Source organism: Grammomys surdaster, unplaced genomic scaffold (assembly GCF_004785775.1).
Source record: "Grammomys surdaster isolate TR1022 unplaced genomic scaffold, NIH_TR_1.0 255, whole genome shotgun sequence".
In the NCBI taxonomy this organism is placed as follows: domain Eukaryota; kingdom Metazoa; phylum Chordata; class Mammalia; order Rodentia; family Muridae; genus Grammomys; species Grammomys surdaster.
The window spans coordinates 6,783,218-6,807,395 of NW_021604696.1; the positions used below are offsets into that span (position 1 = coordinate 6,783,218).

A 24,178-nucleotide genomic window follows, 5' to 3' on the forward strand; every position below is an offset into this window, starting at 1 on the left:
GAAAATTAAACTTTGAGCCTTGATCAGAGAACTTTGTCTTGGCTTCATGCTTCTTTTGTCCCTCCATCTCTTTTTCATTTCCAGCCCTCCTTTCAGGTGAACCCAGTTTGTCTGTGACCACTGATGGCTACGGTTGAGTTTTGTTCCATGTATCCTAAGAATCTTGTTGATTCATTCAGATCTTTAGATTACAGAGCATGCAGAATTGACCAAACCTCAGAGAGCTGAGGGAGTGAATAGAGAGACTGTTGAGGGTCACTAGTGTCCCTCTCGGTCCCTGACTACAAACTTGTCCTTTTCCCAGTGTGACCTCACAGAGCACAGAATTCCACAGCATCCTGGAGCTCAAGGCTGTTGCGTCTTTGAGAAATCCAGGAGAATGACTCCTCCCTGATGGCACGCTGATTGTGGCAAAAATGAGCGACATGGTGTTCTTCTCCTTTGTTATCTTCCTGGGCAGCCATTGGGGCACAGAGTCCCTGTCTATCCCTGTGACTGAAGGTATCATCACAAGCATATTGCCCTGGCAGCAGGAGGGATGGAAGACTCCCAGGGAGCCTCAGCCAGGGTGGCTGGTAGGCCCCTCCTGCCGGGGCTGGGACGGTGAGCCCTTCTCCTGTGCTACTTCCTTTACCTGAGTTTGCCTACCTGTGATGAACCTTCAAATTCTAGAGCTTTGTAAGACTATTCCATATTTAGAAGCGTCAACCCTTCATTAAAAATGTTTTTCAAATATCTCACAAGTAGAAAGATCAATAGGACGAACAGCTATCCATAAACCTCTCAATCTTATCCACACATACATATTTTAAAATTAGTATATACTAAGCTGGGAAGTGGTGGTGCACACCTTTGATCCCAGTGCTCAGTTGGGAGGCAGAGGCGGTCAGATCTCTGTGAGTTCGAGGCCAGCCTCGTCTACATAGTGAGCTTCAGGACAGCCAGGGCTACATAGAGGATATGCTGATTATATACAACAGGTTATGACATTTTCATACTTGTGTGTAGTGTATTTCTTTAAATTCATCTGTCACCTCTTTTTCCCATCCCACTCTCCCTGGTCCTCTTCTTCACCCCAGTTAGTCCCACTTGTGATTTCATCTCTTTCTAAAATAACCCAGTGAGTTGCATTATGTCACTTATAGCAGGATGGGGGAGTTGTCTGTAGAAGTGCTGAGTTAGTGGCTACACCACTAAAAAATGTCCACCCCCACCCTGAATCGTTAACTGCATGTAAATGCTCAGGGAGCGGGGGAGAGCTTGTGTCAGCTAGTGTAAAGTGGAGGTTTTGTGCAGATAATCATGGCTGCTGTGTGTACACATGTGTGATGGCTGTGTCATATCTGGGAGTCAGTATTCCACACACTCCATGGCTCCCTCTGCCTCTTACATTCTTGTCTCCCTTCTGCGATGTTCCCTGCAGCAATGTTCCTTTTGACCCAGGCTTAAGGTACCAGACATGAATTCTCTCTTAAAGTGGGCCTCAAATCCAAATAAAATCTGGTTGGTTGCCTCCTATAACAGACTTGCCACGGTGATACCGGTGGGTATATTTTACCTGGCTAATTGGTAGTGTAACATGCAGGATCCATGTCTTAGTAAGACTCGGGGACCTGGAGAGATGGCTCGTTGGTTAAAAGGGCTTGCTGCTTGTACATGGAACCCAGGTTTGATTTCCAGCACCCAGGTGGTGGTGACTCACAATAATCCATCACTTCAGTTCCAGGGGATCTGACACATGCACATAGCATACTTACATACATGCCAGTGAAACATTCATACACATAAAATAAAGACAATGGCAATTTCTCCCCAGCAGCCTCAACGGTGCCTTCTGACACTTTGAGGGTCATGGGCAGCAGGGGTGCTTCCAGTCTAGCTCAGCTTGGTTTCCCTGTCTTGATACCAGAACATGTAATACCTTCAGCAATAAGATCTTACCATCACTGCTGAGCACCCAACAGCAATGACAACTTTCTGTATTATTATTTTTGTGTCTCAAATGTAATGTTCATCTGTATGTATCACCCCCACTGTGCAGTATACATTGTATCACCCCCTACTGTGCAGGACACATTCCAAGACCCCAGTGGATACTCGGGCCTTCGCACAGTACCCAAGCCCATGTGTGTTTTCTCTCATATGCGTGTATTCTGTTTCTCCTATTTAACTGTTACTTAACACTCATGGTGGCCATAACTTTTGCTGTCTGGGGTATAATACCAAACAGGCACTAAATTTATTTGCCTGTTGCATGTTCTTCACTGTTGCATAGATAGAAGATTTGTTTTAAATTTATACACTGTTCCCTGTAGCCTTGATGAAATTGGGAGATCTCTTGCACTGCCCTGCCTACAATGGGAGCCATTGCTTTGTCCAGTGTATCCACACTATATATTATGCTGCCTTCCCTTGGTCACAAAGCCATCTATGACACTGTGTTACAAAGGCTATGGCATCACAGGGCAGTCCCTGTTCTCCTGCTTCCCCCCCACCCCCCCACTTATTATTTGTTGTGTGCGTGTGGAAGTCAGAGGACAAGTGAATGGAGGTCAGTTCTTTCCTGTTTCATCCCAGGGATCAAATTCAGATCATCAGGCTTGAAAGCAAGTTTCTCCTTTATCCACGACAATGGAGTGGGAGGAAGTACCTTAGTCCCTACAACGTGTCCCCCGGGACAGTTAAGATATGTGACAGACCTAGTATGAGGAAAGTTTATTGGTGGGAAGGGAAGGCAAGCTGGAAAAGAGGTAGAGGCAGAGAACGGGGTACAGAGAAGGGCAGAAAGAGAAGAGAGGAAGAAGATCTAGGTGGAGGGAGGAGAAAATAAAGGGAAGGAGGGGGAAGAAGGGGGGAGAGAGAGGAGAGAAGAGAGAGAGGAGAGAGAGAGACAGAGACAGAGACAGAGAGAGACAGAGAGACAGAGAGACAGAGAGAGGGACAGAGAGAAAGACAGAGACAGAGAGAGCGCTGGATAGCTGAGCAGTTCATACGTGCCAGGTTGGCTTGCACCTGCTGGGCAGAGATGCAAGCTGTTGCTAGGCAGCTGTTGGAAGGAGCCTAGAGGAATCACCAACACCCACTTGAGCCATCTTCTAAACCTGCTGACTCTCTTAATAAAGCCCCACATCTGGGGTAGTGATGCAGTGCGTTTAAACAGGCCAGAGAAAAGAAATGAAGCACTTCTTTTAAGTGACAAGACAAATGTTCTTGACTATAGGAGGAATGTTGTGGTTGGTAAGATGTACAGTTGGGATGGACTGAACTCAGACCTTGAATACGGGCTCTATTACTAACTTCTCAGCCCCAGAGTGAATTTTCTATTCATGCAACTGGCGAAGGCAAACTGTTGGAGTGACCCACAAGGGTTGTATTCACTGGATATGAAAGTGTGTCCATGTATTCTCAGTTGTTAATTGCTGGGTGGTGTAAAGCTATCAGGATATGTAAATGTTAGCTCGCTCACCTACCCGGAAAGAAAGGCAAGCCGCTATAGGGGAGTGTAGCCCCCAAAGCCAACTGGATGAGTAAGGACTGTGGCTTTTTGTATAATAAAAGCTGGTGTCTGGAACTGGAACAGAAGGATAGGTAGAATGACAGGCAGGAACAGATACAGGAGGACACAAGGGAGACCCGAACTGAGCAGGGAGGAGAGCAGAGAGAGTCATGTGGAGACAGGCAACTTTGGAGAAATCGGTTCAAGTTAAATGGGCTAAGAGACTGCCTCAGCAAACAGACCAACAGCCTTATACTAAACAGATGTCTCCGTGTCTTTATCATTAAAGCACAATCAGGATCCCCCACCTCAAAGTGCCACAATCACAAACAAAATTAGTGCTTGTTTGGTATTATACTACAGACAGCAAAAGTTATGGCCACCAAGAATAAGTAACAGTTACAATGGAAAAGATAGCGCACGTACATATGAAAGAAAACATACATGGGCTTTGGTACTGTGTACAGGCTCAGGTGTCCATGAATGTACCCTGCATGGTAGAGATGATACGTAGAAATGAAAGTTACTTATGTGTGACACAGGGTTGTGCAGTCCAAGCAGCCTTGAGCTTGCTCTATAGGCAAGGCTGGCCAAGAACTATAGGTTCTGGCCCCATTTACCCCAAAAATTACTAGAATCACAGATGAGCACCATCATGCTTGCCTGACCAGTGAAAGATGTAACCATAGAGAATCTTGTTTCTCCTGCAGGTGTGGAGAACAATTTTTCCTTAAGTTCAAAGCATCTCGAAGAAGATATGGCTAAACTATTTGGTAAGTACTCTGTGAAACCAGAGGCTAGATTTGAGGAAGTCACCTCTTCCTAGTGGTTTGGGTAGGAGGGAAGGAGAGCATTCTGCCTTGTGGCTAAGAATCAGTTCTTCTAAGCATCCAAATACCCCAAAATTAAGCAAATAGGGCGATAAACCAAACCTTGGGAAGATCTCTGCTTCTCAAAATGGGGGCTGGTGGTAGAGTCATTACCATCATCTGGAAGATCACTGATCCATGACCCACCTCAGCCCACTGTAAATATCACTCCTGCCTGGATGATTTCAGCTTAGCAGACAACATGAGGCCCCAGGCTAAGCTGGGACCCACCTGGGGGACATTAAAATATACTTCTCCACATCCTCAGTATTACATTCAGTGGAGGGGTATTTTTATAGCACTTCGGGTCAAATCCAGAGCCTCAGCTTGAGAAGCAAGTACCCTACCGTTGAGCTGCAGCCTCAGTCCTGTAAGGTTTATGTGTTGTTTTTGTTTCAAGTCAGGGTCCCACTTAGCTTTGGCTGACCTCCCACTCAGAGACACCTGCCTTTCCCTCCCGGTTGCTAAGCTTAAAGGTGTGTCTCACCAGACCCAGACAGTTAATCTGGGCGACTCCAGGCTGAGAATTGCTGATCCTCTTCAAGTCAGGGGAACAAAGGCAGAGGGAATGGTTCTGACTCATATGGTCTGCAAAGGAAGCACCGGATGACAGAGACACACTCTGCAGAGTGGAGGCTCTTCACACTTTCTGTGAGCAGCCCTTCGTGGCAGGATCCACTTCTTCCTCCTGAGGTCTGCTCAGCCTTGGGCTGGTGTCCTGCTTGCTTGGACACCAGATTTTTCCTTCTCTCCTTAACCCAACTCTGGCTTTGTTGCTCTTTATAGACATGTTACATACTGCCTGCTAATGTGATATAAATGTGATTTCCTCTGTTAAAGCATCTCAGGCTAAAGCTTTGAGATCATCTGCTCCTTCTCTAATGGTTGTGTCTCTATGCAGAATGGCTGCTGCAGCTCCAGATATTACTTCCAGACATTCCATTTTCCAAATGGGGAAGTACAAGCTCAGCATTTTAAATTTTAAAAATTAAAATTTTTTATCTAAGCTGAGCACAGTGGCACACATCTTTAAAACCAGTTCTTAGGAAGCAGTGGGAGGCCAATTGTGTGTTCTGGGCTAGCCTGGTCTACAAAGACCAACTAAGGGTATATAGTGAGACCCTGTGTCAACCACCCTCTAAAATATATAAAACTAATAAAATTTTCTATCTATAGAAGGAATATTCTTCCTGGGTCTCAATTGTCTTTTGAGAACCTCCATGTGTTGTGTAGCCTTGACTTATCTACCAGGGAGGGTGGGAAAGGAAGTTTCTTTGAGGGTGTCAATGTTTGCACCCTTTGAAGCTTCAACCACAGACTAGATGCAGAAGAAGGTGACAGTAGCTTGGCATGAAAAAGCATAGACTCTGTGACAGAACGCCCATGTTTCTGTCCTCTGTGAATGACACATTTGTTTCTTGAGTGGTACACCCCTTTTCCATCCTGACTCCCATAGTCCACAGAGCAGAGCTGATGTGTCCCCAAGCTGCTCTGTGCTTGCTATTATAAGGGTTGGCAGTGAGATGTTTGACCCTGGGCACAGTGTTCACGCTCATCCTATGCTCAGTGCCTTACGGACCCTGTTATGCTCACTTTTCACAAAAGTTCTCAGAGTTAAAAGCTTCCCCATCCTACTGATGAGGGAAGGTACTAAAGATCCAAGAAATGAAGTTATTTGCCCAAATCATGTCTTAGCTGGGATTTGATTTTGTACCTATTGGCCCCCAAATCAGAGTGAGATTTGTAGTGTTAAATAAGGGAAAAGAATAATGGTGTAGGTTGGTTCATGAAAAGGGTTAGCTTGTAATTGCATTCAGGGATGAAGTTCACTAGGAGAAAGGGCTGCCAGACCACAAGAGAGCCTGGATACAGGAGAGTGTTAGAAAGGAACAGTACAACACATTAAATCCAGCGCAACTGGGCCTTAGGAGTAGAGGCATCCGCCATTAAAACCTCCAGGGTTCAGTAAGAATGTGTATTAGTTCCTTTTTAGTTGCTGTGATAAACATGGGGACCTACTTAGGAAGAAAAGGGCTCATTTTGGCTTATGGCTCCTGAGGAATAGAGTTAATAATGGGAGAGAGGGCATAGCAGTAGGAATAGGAAGCTGTCTGACCACATTTGTGTTCACAATCAGGAAGGAGAGACACACACGCACGCATAACTCATGCACACACATTCACACACGCACACACATGTGCACACATGCACAGACTCACACGCACACACAGGCATATGCACATATACATGCAAACAAAATGACACACACAAGAACACACACAGGTGAACAAACATTCATACAAGCACACACATGTACACATTTGCACACACATGTACACACACATGTGCACACACATGTGCACACAGGCACACACACAGGCACTCACATGCATTCACACATACGCATGCACACACATGCACACAAGCCCACATCCACACACACATGCACATACAGGCACACACAGTTGTACACACGATTGGACAGAAAGTGAGGTGAAGTTATAAACCCTCAAAATCTGTTCCCAGTGATATACTTCCTCTAGCTAGGCTATGCCTCTAACAATCCTATCATTTCCCCCAAAGAGCACCACTAACTGAGGTCCAGATGTTCAAACACACAAGCCCATGGGAGGCATTGCTCACTTAATTAAACCACTGCAGAGGGATAGCTTAAAATAAGAGAAAGATAGTCATCATGACAGGGTGGGGAGGGGGACCCAGAGGAGCGTCTTTGGAGAAATCCCTCTCATAAAGGAATCTACTTTTCACATCACTTCACATGTGTGTGGGGGTGTGTGCACGTGTGTGTGTGTGTGTTCATGTGTGTGGTAGGCATCCCACCCACGTCATTTAGTCTGCTCTAGCCTAAACCTCAGGAGCGTGGAGGAGGCAGGTATTGGTAGAACCATTCCTTAGGTGCTGTAAAAAACATACACAGCATGTGATGGACAACTTAATTCTTTGTCCCAGAGCAGAGTTGGGGAGGGTGTGGTTTGAGGGGATTGGAAACGTGTGACCTGTTTCTTCAGCCTGTGGGCTTTGGCCTCTTAGAGTAACTAGCATCTTAAGGGAACAGGCCCTTGACCTAATACTTGGAGAGGCAACATCTCAAATGAAGAAAGGATGTGAGTCTTAGAGTCAGAAGAAAGACATTTTGCTTGTATGCGGGGCAGCTTGGGAACAGACTCAGAATGACTCCAGGAACTAGATTAGTAATTCTCGACCTTCCTTAATGCTGCTTTAATACAGATCTTCACGTTGTGGTGACACCCCCAACCATGAAATTATTTTCATTGCTACTTCATAACTATAACTTTGCTACTGTTATGAATCATAATGCAAAGTATCTGTTTTCTAGTGGTCTTAGGTAACTCCTATGAAAAGGTCGTTTGACCCCCCATAGGGGTCGCGACCCACAGGTTGAGAAACTGAGGGGTTGCGCGGACTTCCTGTCCACTGTGCTTGGTGGGTGGTGTCCTCTGCCCTGGATATCTGGTGCAATCATGATTCTGTAGTTATGACGGCATCTTAGAGCAGAGCATCCTGCATCCGCTGAGTTTGACTTCTCTTTCATTCTCGCATCCGTGCACGCGCTAGGTAGGTACCGAACAAGACAGACGGAGCTTACATCCGGTGCTAACGATCTCGCATGCTTCTCTTCAGATGAGATCGTGCTGCAGGTGTTTCCCAGCAATCTAGATGATGCAAGAACAGCTGGCAGACTGATCACGGGGAAAAACGTGAATGAAAGCAAGTATATGTCAATGGGTTTAACGTGCATGTGTGCTTACAGGCTGTGTGGTAGTGGGTGTGGTGTCCTGTGACTTGGGCAGCCTCGAAACCAGTTATCGGTGGGGTGCTGCCAAACTGAGATACGGAGAAAGAGGATGAGGGAACCCTCATTGTAACCTTCCTCATTTATGGAGTTGGTGATTAAAGAATGACTGTGCCTGTTTTATTTGGGGTGGGGGATCCCTGTTGTGCAGGCTCAGGCAGCTTCTGTCACTACAGATGTTGTCCCTAGGGTGGGATCACTGTTCCTGGTAACAAGCTTGGCATAATGTTAAAACCTTCTTCTCACCGACCCTTTATAATCTGTTGGCCAGGAGTGCCCCGGTTGCTAGTCTTGGGGCGCACAGTCTTCTCCCGTACTTCTTCATCACCCCCTCCTGCCTCAGCCTTTGTAAACTATTTGCCCAGGGCCACACAGCTGACTTCTCCATTAACACCCATATTCCAGTGCTTACGCTAAGAGAAAACATCTGGCCACACACACAAACCAAAGCACCATAAAACACCCCATGCCCGTGAGCTCTAAATCATGTGAATAGCAGAGAAGGCATCTCCATTAAAAAATACTGAGAGCGGGTCATTACCTAGCAAAATAAAGCAGAAGTATTTGCTGTTCTAAAATTACACTATACATAAAGTAGTTTTGTAACTAACGATCCTGCCAATGGATTTCATAGGCCACTTAGTAAAGGCACAAGCAAGGGTACTTTTGTTTTAGCTTGCTCTGCTGGCAAGTTTTATTATGTCCCCTTGGTTGTTATAATAGGGCATATTTTCAGCAAAGTGCTTAAGACTCCTTCATGTCTCACTAATAGAGAACTGTGCCTTTGTCATTTTGATTTTTATTGGCTCAAAGCAGCCCTGCTTGACACCCTGCCTTTTGGCACCCACCACCCAGGCCCTTCTTTTATTCTCAAGTTAGAGACTGAGTGTACACACACACACACACACACACACACACACACACACACACATCAGTCAGTGGCTCGTGCCTATCGTCTGCAAAGAAACCATGGGAAATGCCCTCTGCTGGGCTGTGTGCTGGAGCTTCAGGCTCTGTTTACAATATTTTCAAACACATTTGTTTCGTGTGTAGGTGCATGCATTTGCTATGGTGTGCATTCGGAAGTCTGGAGTTGGTCCTCTCCTTCCACTATGTGGGTCCCAGGGATTGAGCTGATCTGGCTTGGCCAGCAGTGCCCTGACCTGCCCAACCACCTTGTCGGCCCAAACTTTAGGTGCTTGCAGATACCTCATAGATGCCCTGTGCAACAGTGACGGTTACTTCTTTACTTTGCAGAATCAACTTTGCATGGGCCATCCGGGCATGCCTGTGAGGGATTATCTTGATTTTATTAATTGATGTGTGTGGGACCATTTTCTGGGATGGGGATGCTGGGCTGTATGAGGTGGGGAAACTGAGTGCAGTATACAAAGCATGCACGGATCTCTCATTGCTTGCTGAGCATGGGTGTGACGTCACCAGCCAACACCCTGCTCCCGCCTCCCTGTCTTCTTTTTTTCTTTCTTTCTTTTTTTTTTTTCTGAGACAGGGTTTCTCTGTATAGCCTTGGCTGTCCTGGAACTCACTCTGTAGACCAGGCTGGCCTAGAACTCAGAAATCTGCCTGTCTCTGCCTCTCTGCATCCCAAATGCTGGGATTAAAGGCGTGCGCCACCACTGCCCGGCGCCTCCCTGTCTTCTACACTGTAATAGACTGTATCCTTTTGAAAGCACAAGCCAACATAAATCCTTTCTCCCTAAAGTTGCTTTTGCCAGAGTAATTTTTTTCACAGCAATGAGAGGAAGAGACTAAGACACCAGTTGGGTGCTGTTCCTGTGGAAAGACCTTGCAGTGAGTGAGTGGGGCTTTAGAGAGACGAGGTGTAGGTTTGAGGAGAGAGTTAACCACAGCCGACGTTTGTTTTCCCACAGCCCATGTCCACTATCATGGTGTCAGCGATTCTGAGTTTGTATCAAGTTCACATAAGCAAGATGACTACTTGGCTAAGATATTTGGTAAGTCATGTCCTTCTGTGAAAGCTTTAGGTAGTATTTGAAGAAGTCTCTTGCTTGTCCTTGTCTCTGAGGTAACACTTTGGCTGTCTCTGAGGTATGAGGTAACACTTTGACTGTCTCTGAGTTAACTCCTTGGCTGTCTCTGAGGTAGCTTGTTCTCCTCTTTCAAAGGGAAGTTAAGCATGTTATTTTATGGCTAGAATCTGTTCTTCTAAATATTATAGTCCTAAGAAAGTAAGCAGAAAGTAAAATACAAACATCAAGAAAGGACTCTGCTTCTAAGGCAGGTGAGAGTAGCCTGGGTGACTGGACCAGGCCAGCCTGCCTAAATGCTCACACCCTGGGGGGGGTGTGGGAGGACCTTTGCTTTAGGACTTCTGACAGCCTTTCAGAGCTGCCCACTGGTCTCTCTGAAACCCTTCCTCAGTTTTTGAGGAAGGGGAAGCTCCAGAGGTAACTTGACAGTAGGAGAGCTCCAGGAATCTGTTCCTCTGCCAAAACATCAGCAGAGCTGTCTTTTTTCTTTCTTTTCTTTTTTAGAAGCTCTTATTTTTAATCTTTTATAAGTATTTTTCTCTGAAGGGCATAAAGTTTGACATATAAAAACAAAACCTCACTTCAATTATTCAAACCTACTTAATCTTTAACATTTATATAAACTAGATATACTAACAGTGTTATTATGTGGGTGTTATTTTTTTCATACAATATTTATTTTCTTCCCCTTCCCCTTCCCCTTCTCCCTCTTGCTCCAGCCCTGCTCGATCCAGACCCCTCTGGGCCCCCACTCACTCATATGAGGGCATCAGATATCATTACGGATGGTTGTGAGCCACCATGCGGTTGCTGGAATTTGAACTCACTACCTCCAGAAGAGAAGTCAGTGCTCTTAACTACTGAGCCATCTCACCAGCCCCATACAATATATTTTAATCATATTCTTTCCTCTTTCCTAGATCCCAACTCTCTGCCCACTAAAAAGAACATGCCCCTTCATGTCCTTTTTCTCTCTTAAAAACAAAAAGCAAACTCAAACCAACACACACACACACACACACACACACACACACACACACACACACAAACATGGTGCCCATTTCATATTGGCCAACTACTCTTGAGCCTGGGACCCGCTCTGTAGTATGGTTGATATACCCAATGTCATTCCACTGAAGAAAACTGATCCTCTCCTCTGAGCAGCTATCAGTTGCAAATAGCTTCTTGGTTAGGGATAGGACTTTGCAACAATTTCTCTGGGCTGGGATTTTGTCTGGTTTGAACTTGTACATGTATTGTGTGTGCAGTCACAGGTTCTCTGAGTTCATATGTGCATCAGACCTGCTGTGTATGGAAAATAATGCTGTCTTGGAGTCTTCTACACCAACCCCCTTATATCTTTTCCCTTCTTCTACACAGCTCCCTGAGCCTAGGGGAGAGGGAGTTTGATAAAGACACCCCATTTAGAGCTGAGTGCCCCAAGGTCTCTCTCTGTCCAGTTGTAGGTCTCTGTGTTAATTACCATCTGTTGCAAGAAGAAGCTTATTGAACTGAAGAGATGGTTCAGCGATCAAGAGCAGTGGATGCTCTTCCAGAGGACCCGGGCTCCATTTCAGTACCACACTGTGGCTCACAAACATCTTTAACTCTAGTCTCAGACTATCCAAGACCATTTTCTGGCCTCTGGGGGTATCAGGACTGCACAGGTGCATAGACATTCTGTTAGTATAAGTCTGAACCCGGTGACGTCATATTCAGGGGCCGGCGTCTCCTCCGTTGCTGGGACAACCACTCCCAGAATTCACCTACCTGGCTCACCTACACCTGGGAAGTTACACACGTCATCACCCACTTAAACTTAAATAGTTGGGACCGCCCCACCCTCCCTCCCCCTCTCCCTCTCCCTCTCCCTCTCTCCCTCCCTCCCTCTCTCTCTCTCTCTTTCTCTCTCTTTCCCTCTCTTTCTTCACTTGCCATCTTCCTGCTCCTCTCTCCCACTCCCTTCCTCAAATAAACCCCTTCCCTTGAGAAAATGCCTTACAGCTGGATCTCATGGAGGCATTTCCTCAAGGGAGGCTCCTTTCTCTGTGATAACTCCAGCTTGTGTCAAGTTGACACACAAAACCAGCCAGTGCTTTAGGTGATCCCCATGAAAAGGTCATTCAACCCCTCGAGGGGTTGTGACCCACAGGTTGAGAACCACTGCTCTAGAGCTGTGTGGTATCTAATCTCAGGTTCTTGCCCTCATTAGCAGTGTCAATTGTGAGATCCATTTTATGGACTGGGCCTTAAACCCAGTTTTTAAAAAGTAGTTGGTCTCTCCCATGACATTTGAATAGTGCACTAGGGGTATGTCTGCAGGCAGGTTGATACTGTAGCTTTCAGGGTTCACAGGTGAGTGAGATTAATGACCACTTTTCTGCTCTGGTAGGGTGTAGAGTAATTACCTTCCAACTCTCTGGATGCCAGCCAGTAGGGGTGGAGCTTCTGGTTGACCAAGAGCTCAGGGGTTTTTTTTGTGTGTGTGTGTGTGTGTGTGTGTGTGTGTGTGTGTGTGTTAATGACAAAAGTATGTCGTGTCTTCAGTAATGGGGTCTTGCCAACGGGTCCAGGAGGGTAACCAACAGCCATTAGTTGTAATGTTTTGGGGGAAAGTCTATGGGCCAATAAGTCAAAAAGATGCAACCCATTCCTATACTGGGGTTTACCTGGTAGCATATCGTGTAGTTAGAGCACTGTACCCTCAGTATGTGGTAATGGACTTACCTTATAATGGGGAGAATTGTCTTGAGAATTGTTGGGAGGAGACTTGTCAGATTCCTACAGTGCTTGAAGAAGAGGCCGCCAGGGTTTGGCGTTCTGCTCTGGCCTGGTGTTGCTTTAGATCACTGAGGGGCTAGGACAGCAGGAGTGCACTGTACTGTAAAGTTCTCCAGGCTACGAAAGCTTCCAGATGATTTTAGTGAGGAACATACAGAGGTGGGGCTGGAGGGATGGATGGCTCATCATCTGAGAGTGTGTGCTGCTCTCTCTGAGAACCCGAGTTTGATTCTTAGCATCCATACCAGGTAGCTCATGTCCATCTGTAACTCTAGTTCCACGAGGATCCAAGTCTCTTCTGGCTTCTGTGGGTAACTGCACTCATGTGTAACACACACACGCACACGCACATGCACACACACCTTAAAGAAAGACACTGTAGGGTGAACAGTTAAAAGTGCATGTAACACAGGTTTCTAATAAAAGGATGCAGAGCGGGAGATTTCAGAGAGAGGCCAGCTGGGCGGCGTAGTGCATGTATTCAATCCTAGCAGTCAGAAAGCAGAGACCAGTGGATCTATCCGAAATGCCCTAACCTGCTGAAAGACTGAAAAACTGCACATGAACAGCTGAGCAGGTGCCAAGCAGGCTCCCCCGTTGTTGGTTCAGTCTTCCCATCCCCCTATGAGCCCAGGTTAGTTGAGTCTGTGGGTTTTCTTGTGTTGTCTTTATCTGAGCAATATTTTTAAGAGACTTACAGGACAGCGGATGCTGCTCAAAGGGTACAGTGAGGACTTGCTGACTTTGTGGTGGATCTGAGGGCTCATCGCTGGCATTCACCATGAACTCCTGTTCCAGCAAGCGATGATGTCAAAGTAAATGATGCATGTTTTGTCTTATATGGGAGTGTTGGCATTTAAGCTTTAGATATGTGTGTTTCAATTCAAATAACCACAGAGGTTATGCACCTTGTAAGGGATCAGTGGGGAGGTGGGAGGTCTTCCAAGGAAGGGGGGATACAGTATTATAGAGATAAATAGGAGGGGGGAATGGGTGGGAGATGAGAAGGCAGGATAAAGGAGGAGACATGAGGGAGGACGGCTAACACTAAAAGCCAAAGCCAAATGGAGACCTACTACTGTAGAAGCTTTTAAAAAAGTATAAATATATGAAAGGACTTTACACGGCATCGCCATATGACGAGGGAGACAATGCTCAACTAGACGGCAATGCCATCAAGTAAAACCTTCAGTGCCAGGAATGGGTTGCATCTATTTCAGCTGTTAGCCAAAGAGCTCCCCAAGATGCCCCCAACGTTGCAGGCTATTTCCAAGGCAACTGGTTACTCTCCATAACTTAATGGTTAGGCCCTTTGATGAAGATACAGCTTACTATGTCACCAAACATGACAAAATTGCCCAGCTAGAAGCTTTACTCCTACTAAGTAATGTCCGTGGTACTGAAAGTTACCTCTCATGCTACCAGAAGGGAAAGAAATCATCAGATTCATCAAGACAGAAACTCTGTAGCCTATGACAGAGACTTGCCTGTAGGACAGAGTGGGACAATCATGGCACAGATGTCATGGGAGTGACCAACCACCTTTTGACTGCTTTTAAGGCTCACTCCATGAGATGGAACCCATACCTGACAGTGCTAAAATGGCCTAGAATCTCAGACTAGATAGGTCATGGGCCTAGGGAAAAACCTAATATTATTATCTCACTAAAGAAACACTAAAATAAAATGATTCCTGGTGACATATGGACGTACCCATAGAGCAGAGCATCACTTAAACCTTACCAGAGAAGCTTCTCCTTATGGTAGATGGTAAACGACAGAGACCTACATCTGGACCATCCACAGAGGTGAGAGACTTTGGAGCACTCAGCCCTAAGTGGGACGTCTTTATCAAACCCTCCCCTCAAGACTGAGAGATCTATGCAAAAGAGGCAGAAAGACTGTAAGGGTCAGAGGTGGTAGATGAGTCTGAGGGGGTAGCATTCTCCAGACACACCATCTGCACATGTGAACTCATAGAGACTGACAGCACAAGACCTGCACAAGTTCAAACCAGACCAAATCCCAGCACAGAGGAGGGGAAGAGGCCACGAAGCCCCTCCCCAAACCAAGAAGCTATGTGTATCTGATTCCTGCTCGGAGAGGGGAAAACCAGTTTCCTCCAATAGAATGTCACTGAGTAAATCAACCATACTTTAGGGCATGTCCCATGTCCAGGAGCAGTTGGCCAACACAAAACAGACCTCAATGTGTGTGTGTGTGTGTGTGTGTGTGTGTGTGTGTGCGCGCACATACGCTTTTTGTTTTGTTTTGGTGTTTTTTGTCTTGTTGATTCTTCTTTTAAGTTTGTTTTGATTTTCATTTTCTGGGTTGTTTTTTCCTGCTTTTGTTTTTGCTTTTTTTGAAAGAGAACAGAAAGTTGAATGGGTAGGAAGGTGGGGAGAATCTGGGGAGAATTAGAGGGAAAAGGCTATGGTCAAATACATTGTATGAAAAAGTTTAAATAAAAATTAAAAATCCAAACTTTGAAAAATCTTTAAGGATTAATAAAAGGAAGAGAGCATACATGCACATTACATGCACACACATGAATACACACACATACACACATACACACACACATGTACACGCACACATGTACACACACACATGTGCACACATGCACGCCCACCCTTGGGAATGGTCTCAGAGCCTGTGGGGAGTGAATGGGATTTTTGTTGATTGTTTTCTGCGGCTTAGCAAAGAAAGGCTAGGAGAGGAGTAAATGGCCACATTCCAGGGAAAAACAGATGCCTCTAAGTGCTAAAAGGGAAGGGGTTGTTAAAACATTAAAAGAGAAATCTAGCTAATCCCAAAATGTTAGTAACAGTTTTAAAAAAGATTTATGTTTATTTCATGTATATGAGTGAATGTCTGTGCTCAAGAAGTTCAGAAGAGGGTGTCATGTCTTTTGGAACTGGAGTTACAACAGGTTGTGGGTGTTAGGAATCTAACCTCAGTCCTCTGGAAGAGCAGCCGGTGCTTTTAACACCCAAGCCATCTCTCCAGTCCTACTAGTGAAAGTTTTATAAATAAAACTCCTAATGACCATTTAACATGTTTTGCCTCATTTCTGACTCAGCATCCCTGTCTTTATGTGTCAGTCCTGGAGTGTTATGGGGGGAAGGGGGAGTCCCAATGAGAGGAACAAGAAGGAAAGCTGTATCTCCACATATCAGGCAGGGCGCAGAGTTTCTAGTCCACTGTGCTTGGTGGGTGGTGCTCTCTGATCAGGATATCTGGTGCAATCATGATTCTGTAGTTACGAGGGCATCTTAGAGCAGAGCATCCTGCATCCGCTGAGTTCAAGTCATTCTTTCATGCATTCATGGATGTGCTGAATATGTACAGTGCAAAATGTGCCCACGTATGTTGCCGTATGTTAATGTGCTTTTGCTTGTTTCTCTTCAGATGAGATTCTGGAGCAGGTGCTTTCTAACGATTCAAAATATTTACCAAAAGAAGATGCAAGAAGGCTGGCTGCTGAGCCACTCACGTGGGAAGAATCAAACGAAAGCAAGTATCTTGTCACTGGATTCGACATTTGTGTGTTCTTATAGGCTGTGTTGTATTGGATGTTCTATGCTGTGATCTGAACATTCTGGAAAAACAGCTACTGACAGGTTACTGCCAAAGTGAAAACTGAAGAAAGTGTCTAAACCCCTTGCTGTAATTTCTATCAACTATGGAGTCTGTGGTTTGCAGGGTCAGGTGTGTTCTGCCATTCTGGATACTGTTCAGCAGAAAGTGACTCATTTTCCAGTAGAGTTCACTGTTCCTGGTGGCCCAAAGCCTGAGTAGCATTAGTAGCACCCACTAAACGCAGTTTATAATTTCATGTACCTGAATAATTTGAGAGAGAAAATATGGTATTGCATCCTGCCTTGACTACATGGTGAGTTTGAGGCCAGGCTAGGCAGCATGAGACCTTGACTCAAAAAAACAAGAGAAAGGGCTGGAGAGATGGTCTGTGGGTAAGCTCACTTGCTACTCTTCAGAAGTCCTGAGTTCAATTCCCAGATCCCACACCAGGCAGCTCATAACCACAACTGTAACTTTTAATTCCTGGGGATCTGACACCCTCTTCTGGCCTCCACTGGCACCTAATAAATGGCATAATGTACACACACACACACACACAGACACACACACACACACACATATACAAATTAACTATTAAAAATCCCCAAACCAACCAACAGAAATAACAAGCAAAAAAACCCCTGTCTTAGTTAGGGTTCTATTGCTGTGAGGAGACACCATGACCGTGGCAACTCTTATACAAGAAAGCATTTAATTGTACCTGCCTTATAGTTCAGAGGTTTAGTCCATCATCATCATGGCAGGGAACATGGAAGCACACAGGCAGACATGGTGCTGGAGAAGTGGCTGAGAGTTCTACGTCTGGATCTGCAGGCAGCAGTAAGAGCAGAGAGATACTGGGCCTGGTTTGGGATTTTGAAACCTCAAAGCCCCACCCCCTGTGACTCACTTCCTTTTTGATGACCAAACATTCAAATATAGAAGTCTATGGGAGTGTTCCCCCTCCCCCCTCCATCCCAACAAATAGTCTTTAAAATCTTTCTCTTTTCTTCTCTTTTTTTGACCTGGCTGACCTGGAATTCACTCTGGCTGTCCTCAGACTCTGAGATTCCCGTTTCTGTCTCCCTAGTGCTGGGATAAAAGGTGCACCACTGCTACCCAGCTAAAATGAGTATTTCTAATATCCTGGACTTTGTTTCCTATAAATATCATGTCAACAATACGTTAAATATAATTGGGTATCTCTTCGATCGATAACTAGACAAACCTTGAGCAAAGCCTGGAGACAGTGGCCTACTAAGGAGTGGGCGAGGGCCAGAATGTCTTCTTTTCCCTTGTTACCTGTGTTTGTGATGCCACGTCCAAGAAAAGATGGTCAAATCTGACACATAGCTTTTCAGTAAACATTTTTAGATACAATCAGTCCATTTTCCCATGACGTGGCTACTAGTTGTCTCAGCGCCGTTGATTAGAAAGTCCACCTTAACGACAGTACTGAGATGTCTCCTTTATCATGCACTAACTCCCTCCACACCCTAGGCTCTGTCTGTTCATCTCCCTGTGGAACATCATCACACAATTTTAATGGGAGGCTGAAATATTTTGCTTGAACATCTTTTTTTTTGTTTTGTTTTGTTTTTTGAGACAGGGTTTCTCTGTGTAGCCCAGACTGTCCTGGAACTCACTCTGTAGACCAGGCTGGCCTCGAACTCAGAAATCCGCCTGCCTCTGCCTCCCAAGTGCTGGGATTAAAGGCGTGTGCCACCACCTCCTGCCCTTGCTTGAACATCTTGTAGGACCAGCTCCCTTTATAGTTTCTGGGGTTCCCCCCCCCCCTCAGTGGTTTTCTGGCTATTTTATATAATAGGTTTTCCATCTGAGCCTTACTACCAACTTGTCTAACTTTATTAAAAGCTTGTCTGTACTTTTCTCTGTCATTTTGAAGAAACTATTGAATCACCACAGGCTAGAGATGGGAATATCATAGACAAATTTTCAAGCATGTCTTTGCCTTCGTCAGTGTGTTTCTTATTTATATCTAGCTATGTGTATGTATGTATGTATGTATGTATGTATGTATCTATCTATCTATCTCTGTATATCTATATGTATGTATAAATATATATGTATCTATATGTGTATATGTATATCTATCTAATGTGTATATATCTAATGTGTATACATATATACATATATATCTTTATGTGTATATATGTATTTTTTGCTAAATTATGCTTTTCCGTGTTATTATAAGTGAAGATTTCCCTATTATTCTATATTCTGCTAGTCAAAATTTTGGTAGGAAGAAAACTGGTTTATGTATGGACATTTCATGTTCTTAGTATATCTGTGCTGATTGGTTTTTGTCATCCTGACACAAACCTTGAGTCACCTGGGACGAGGGAACTTCAACTGATGGAGTGCCTCCATCAGATTGGATCATGGACATGTCTGGTGGAGGCACATTTTCTTTATTATAACCAATGCAGGAGTTCCTGGAGGGCTATGCCAGCCCTGGGCAGGTAGGTGGTCCTGGGTTGTGTAAAAAGGCAAGTGAGTAAGCAGCACACCTCTGTGGTTTCTGCCTCTGTTCCTGCCTCCAGGTCTGCTTCGGCTTCCCTTGATGATGAACTGTGAGCCGTGAGCCACATGAACCCTTTTGTTCTCTAAGTTGCTCTCAACTATGATGTTATCATAGCATCAGAGAAGCAAACTAAAACAGGACCTTACTCGATTCTTGTATATTAACATGAATATGTGTGTGTGTATGGTATGGCATCTACAGGTAGAGTTTTCCTTTACAAATTACGGAGTCTCTCACCTGTACTAGTTAATTACATTGTTACCATCTCCAAGACAATCTTCATGAGCAGTGGGAATACAGTGACTTACACTCTGTATTCTCTGTATTCTCTGTGTGGAGGTACACTCTGTACCTCCCTCAGCAGGAAATGCTTGTAATGTTTCCTAGTAAGATAGACAGTATGGGACTAATATAAGAAAGATTATCCGTCTGTCTGTCTGTCTATCTGTCTATCTATCTATCTATCTATCTATCCATCTATCTATTTATCTATCTAAAGTTCCATAAAATAGTCCCTTTTTACAAACCTACTTTAGAAACCAGTAGTAACATCCACCTGAAGGAGATAAGCATTTTCCACTTAATCTGATGCAGTTAGGAATGAAACAGAGCTGGGCAGTGGTGGCACATGGCCCCCTTTAATCCCAGCACTTGGGAGGTAGAGGCAGGTGGATTTCTGAATTCGAGGCCAGCCTGGTCTACAGAGTGAGTTCCAGGACAGCCAGAGCTACACAGAGAAACCCTGTCTGGAGAAACAAAAACAAAAACAAAAACAAAAAAAACGAAAGAAAGAAAAAGAAAAGAAAGAAAGATTATCTATCTATCTATCATCTATCTACCATCTATCATCTCTCTCTCTTTCTCTCTCTCTCTCTCCCACCATCTATCTATCCCTCTACCCTCTCTACACAAACACAGACAGACAGATACACATATATCCTCATACTGAGAATGAATTCTTCAATTTCTATTTGCTGTGGTAGGCTTGTTTTTCAAGATTTACATATTTTTATGGGTATGTTGAGTATCTGCACGTGTGTCATCTCACTGATCCTGATAGTCGTCATTCTCGTAGTCCACGCTTTGAAATGACAGTAAGGCAGATCATAGCACTGTTCGGTACAGGCTAGACTCTGCCCCATGGAGGCATTAGGGCATATGAAGTACTGATCTGAATGCTATTTTATAAATGAATCTGGGGGTGACTGGCACAATAGTAATCGGTACTGTGCCAACAGAGCCAGCACTCCCTGCCTGTCAACTGTTGGAGTTTTCGTCTGCATTTAGCCATTTTGTCTCCACAGCAGTCTGGCATGGCATGTTGTAACTAGTGTGGCAATATTGTTATTGTATGTGGCTACATTGTTACTCTGGGTTGGGTGGGAGGGGGGTTGGGGGGAGGAAGCTTAAATAATCTGGTGCATTACTAGCATCCAGGAGAGGGCAGTGCAGGTCCACAAATTGAGGACAACAGTGATACCAGTTCTGTCTAGTTAGTGTTTTGTTTTGCAGACGTCAGCCAGAGCAACATTTTCCACGTGTTATCTTTAGACACTTACCCCAGTGTCCTTGGAGTGGGAAGCTCTGTCTTCAGTCATCCTGCCTTGATGTACTCAAAATATTTGTCATTGAACAGCAACAAAGACAGAGCTTCCCCTTCTAAAACGTTCAGAGTATGAGATAGTTTTTAAATATGGCAGTTTGTTTCTTGCCCCCTGTTGTTACACTAGTGGGCTCCAGGTGCCTTGTTGGGTTCAGCTCCGCTAGAACAAGCTTGATATCTCAAACCTTAAGGAAGTTCCTAACCTGCCTTCTTGATAGATTTTTTTTCTAGAATATATGCCCAGTAGCAAAGAAGACCTCACTTTAATGTCACTTTAATAAGCTTATTGATATTTTTCTCCCTTATAGAACACATGGCCACAATCTTAAGTACACACTGGCCTTTTTTCCTCCCTCTTTCTTCCCAGAACTCAAGGTATGTAGTGGGTTTCGTGTTATTTGTTTTTTGTAAGGAAGGAATCCCACTATCAGTTGATTAACACCAAACTGGTTAACTCATTATAAACTGATTATTTGTGCTGGTGAGATGGCTGCGCTGGTTAAAAAAAATGCTGGCTGCACAATAGAAGGGTCTGAGTTCGGATCCCCAGTAGCTGTGTAAGAAGCTGAGTACTGTGGCTGGCACCTGCAATCCCGTGCTAGGGAGACAGAGATGAGGAACCTTGAGGTATACTGGCTAGTAAATATGGCCAGTTTTTGAAACCCTGTCTCAAAAAATAATGTGGCGATCTGGAGAGATGGTGTAGTAATTAAAAGTGCTTATCACTCTTGCAGAGAACCCGAGTTTGATTCTGAGCGCACACAGCAGAAATATATTTAAGTTGCGAACGTGGCTGTTTTGTCTGTCTGTATGTCTGTGCACTGTGGAAGTGCCTCGGGCCTGAGGAGGCCAGAAAAGGGTATTGGATTTCTCCTGGGGCTGGAATTACAGATGGTTGTTGGGTGCATGTGGGTGCTGGGAATTGAACCTGGCTCCTCTGGAAGAGCAGCCACTGCTCTTAGCCACTGAGCCATCTCTTCAGCCCTACACTTTTAAATGTTGTTTTAATTTTAAATTTTCTTGTATTTTATATTACATGGGTGGTTTTGCCTATATACAAGCCTGTGCATCATATGCACATCTGGTGCCCATGGAAGACAGAAGAGGGTGTCAGATCCCCTGGAACTGTAGTTACTAATGGTTGTAGGTGCTGGGAACCAAACTCAGATCCTTTGCAAGAATACCAAGTGCTCTTAACTGTTGAGCCATCATTCTGGTAAAAAAAAAAAAAAAAGTTAAATTACGTTATGTTATTTATGTGTGTGTGTGTGAAAGAGAGCGAGACAGAGAGAGAGACAGAGAAAGAGAGAGAGAGAGAGAGAGACAGAGAGAGAGACAGAGAAAGACAGAGAGAGAGAGAGACAGAGAGAGAGAGAGAGACAGAGAGAGAGAGAGAGACAGAGAGAGACAGAGAGAGACAGAGAGAGAGACAGAGAGAGAGAGAGCCCAGCTACATGAGGAGGTCTCAGGAGCCTGTTCTTTCTTTGTATTGTGTGGATGTTGGAGCTTGAACTTGGTCATCAGGGTTGACGGCAGGCACCTTTATCCACTGAACCATCATCCCATTGGCCCCCCCTTGATTTTGAGCTGGGTCTTTTGATAACCTAGAACTCAGAAGTTAGGCTAGGCTGATGAGCTGGAAAGCCCCAGGGATCCCCCAGCCTCTGTCTCCCCAGAACACCAGGTTTACAAATGTACACCACCAAGCCTGACCTTTCTTTCATGGGCCCTGAGGGGCAAGCTCAGGTCCTCATGCTTATGTGTCAAGCTCTTCACTGGCTTAGTTTATCTCTCCACACAGAAGTACACTCTTTCTACAGCCCTCTGAAAGACTGGGCAATGCAGCCCTCAGGGCTGACACCATGTTAGTCACACTCGGTCTCTGGTTGCTGATCTCTTTAATGAGTTGCCACGTTCAAAGTCAACTGATTGCCAGACATATTAAGTTGAATGTTCCTAAGCCAACTTGCAAATGAATAGCTCCCTTTCTTTTCTAAGAATGACAAGAACTTCGGGGATCTCTTACCACACACTTAATATCCTTCATCCCATGGCAGCTGGTCTTGTTTCCTTTGTGAACCTGCCCAAAGAGTCAGGAAGCTCACCCCTCATTTCCTCTGGAGGTCTCAGGTATCTCCCATCTGGGGCTGAAGCCGCAGCTTAGCTCGAGGTTGTCTGGGGGTGGGGTTACTTTCTCACTCGGCCCATTTGCTTTGTGGAACTTTTCCTTTCCAACTCACACAGACCATGCAGATCTCTTCAGGGCTCCTGCCCATGGGTTCCAGATTGTTCCATGAAACAGCTCAGATCACATATAACAGTTATCTCTGTGGTCTTCCCACACCTGCCAAAGACAGCTCTTGGCCTCCCATTTGGTCCAGCTCTGGACCAAATTGCCCCCAGAGAGTTTGTCAGCCTTCTTATTCAAATGGGTCACAGATAGCCAGAAGCAGAGCTGAAATGGAAGTATTTCTCATTTCCAAACCTGTCTTCTTTCTTTTAAGGGCGTTATGTAGTTTGGAGATGCCAATCGATATCTTGGTGTGGTTCATTTTCTCATTTTGTTTAGGTCTTTGTGGTTTGCACAAACATTCTGCAACCTCTGGAGCAAGTCATAGCATCTATGTTTTATATAAGTGGAGACAGAAACTAGAGCTCAGAGAGGCTCAGATCCAGGCTAGATGCCCTGTGCCCCCACATGAAGCGGCACCATCTGTGGGCCTTGCATACTCTCAAGTCTACTTAGACTTATAGAGTTAGAGCCGCTCAAGTGAGGCCCAGCAACGGTGTTTATCAAACCTTCCTCGTGAGACTCATTGTCTCAGCCATGAGCGAGTGAATGTGCTGGGTTATAAATAAAACCAAAATATTCATGAACTTTAGAACACCTAGACTCTACTCCCAAATCCCCCCTTTTTACTTGGACTCTGGACAAAGCTACTTAATGAATAGGGCAAAAGCATTTGCCACACAGTATAAGGACCCAGGTTAGAATCCCTGGATCGCGTGTAAAGCTGTATGTGGGAGCCTGCGTGTACGAGCCAGTGCCTCGTGGTGAGCTGGGAGGCGAGGGCAGGAGGATCCCTGGAAGCTTCAGGGCCAGCTCACCTGGTATACACAGTGGCTGACAGCAGAGAGACCCCGTCTCAAACAATGTGAAAGGTGAAGATTGTCCTCTGGTTTCCACCCAAGTGTTGTGACATGCACACACCCAAATGTGCACATGTCCCCCCATGCACACACATGACACACATGCATGCACACATGCACACATACATACACACACTTGCATATATGCATGCATGCATGCACGAGAGTGTGTGCGCACACACATCACACAAAGCTTCTTTATTATAAAAAGTAGAATTGGCCAGTGAGCCAACTAAAATTGTTAATGTTAGCTTTTCATCCTTATAATAAAATACCTGACATGATCAGCTTAGAGAATGCTGACA

General features: G+C 45.0%; 1 protein-coding gene across 1 annotated transcript in view; it reads left to right on the top strand.

Moving 5' to 3' along the window:
- The first annotated feature begins 350 nt into the window (after positions 1-350).
- Positions 351-24,178, top strand: part of CUNH2orf92 (chromosome unknown C2orf92 homolog) — a 35,875-nt gene continuing 12,047 nt past the window's right edge. The window contains exons 1-5 of the mRNA XM_028775356.1: positions 351-501; positions 4,207-4,269; positions 8,029-8,115; positions 10,093-10,176; positions 16,405-16,509. Of these exons, the coding sequence (XP_028631189.1) occupies positions 417-501; positions 4,207-4,269; positions 8,029-8,115; positions 10,093-10,176; positions 16,405-16,509 (424 nt within the window). The 5' untranslated portion in view covers positions 351-416. The remainder of the gene's footprint in view (positions 502-4,206; positions 4,270-8,028; positions 8,116-10,092; positions 10,177-16,404; positions 16,510-24,178) is intronic.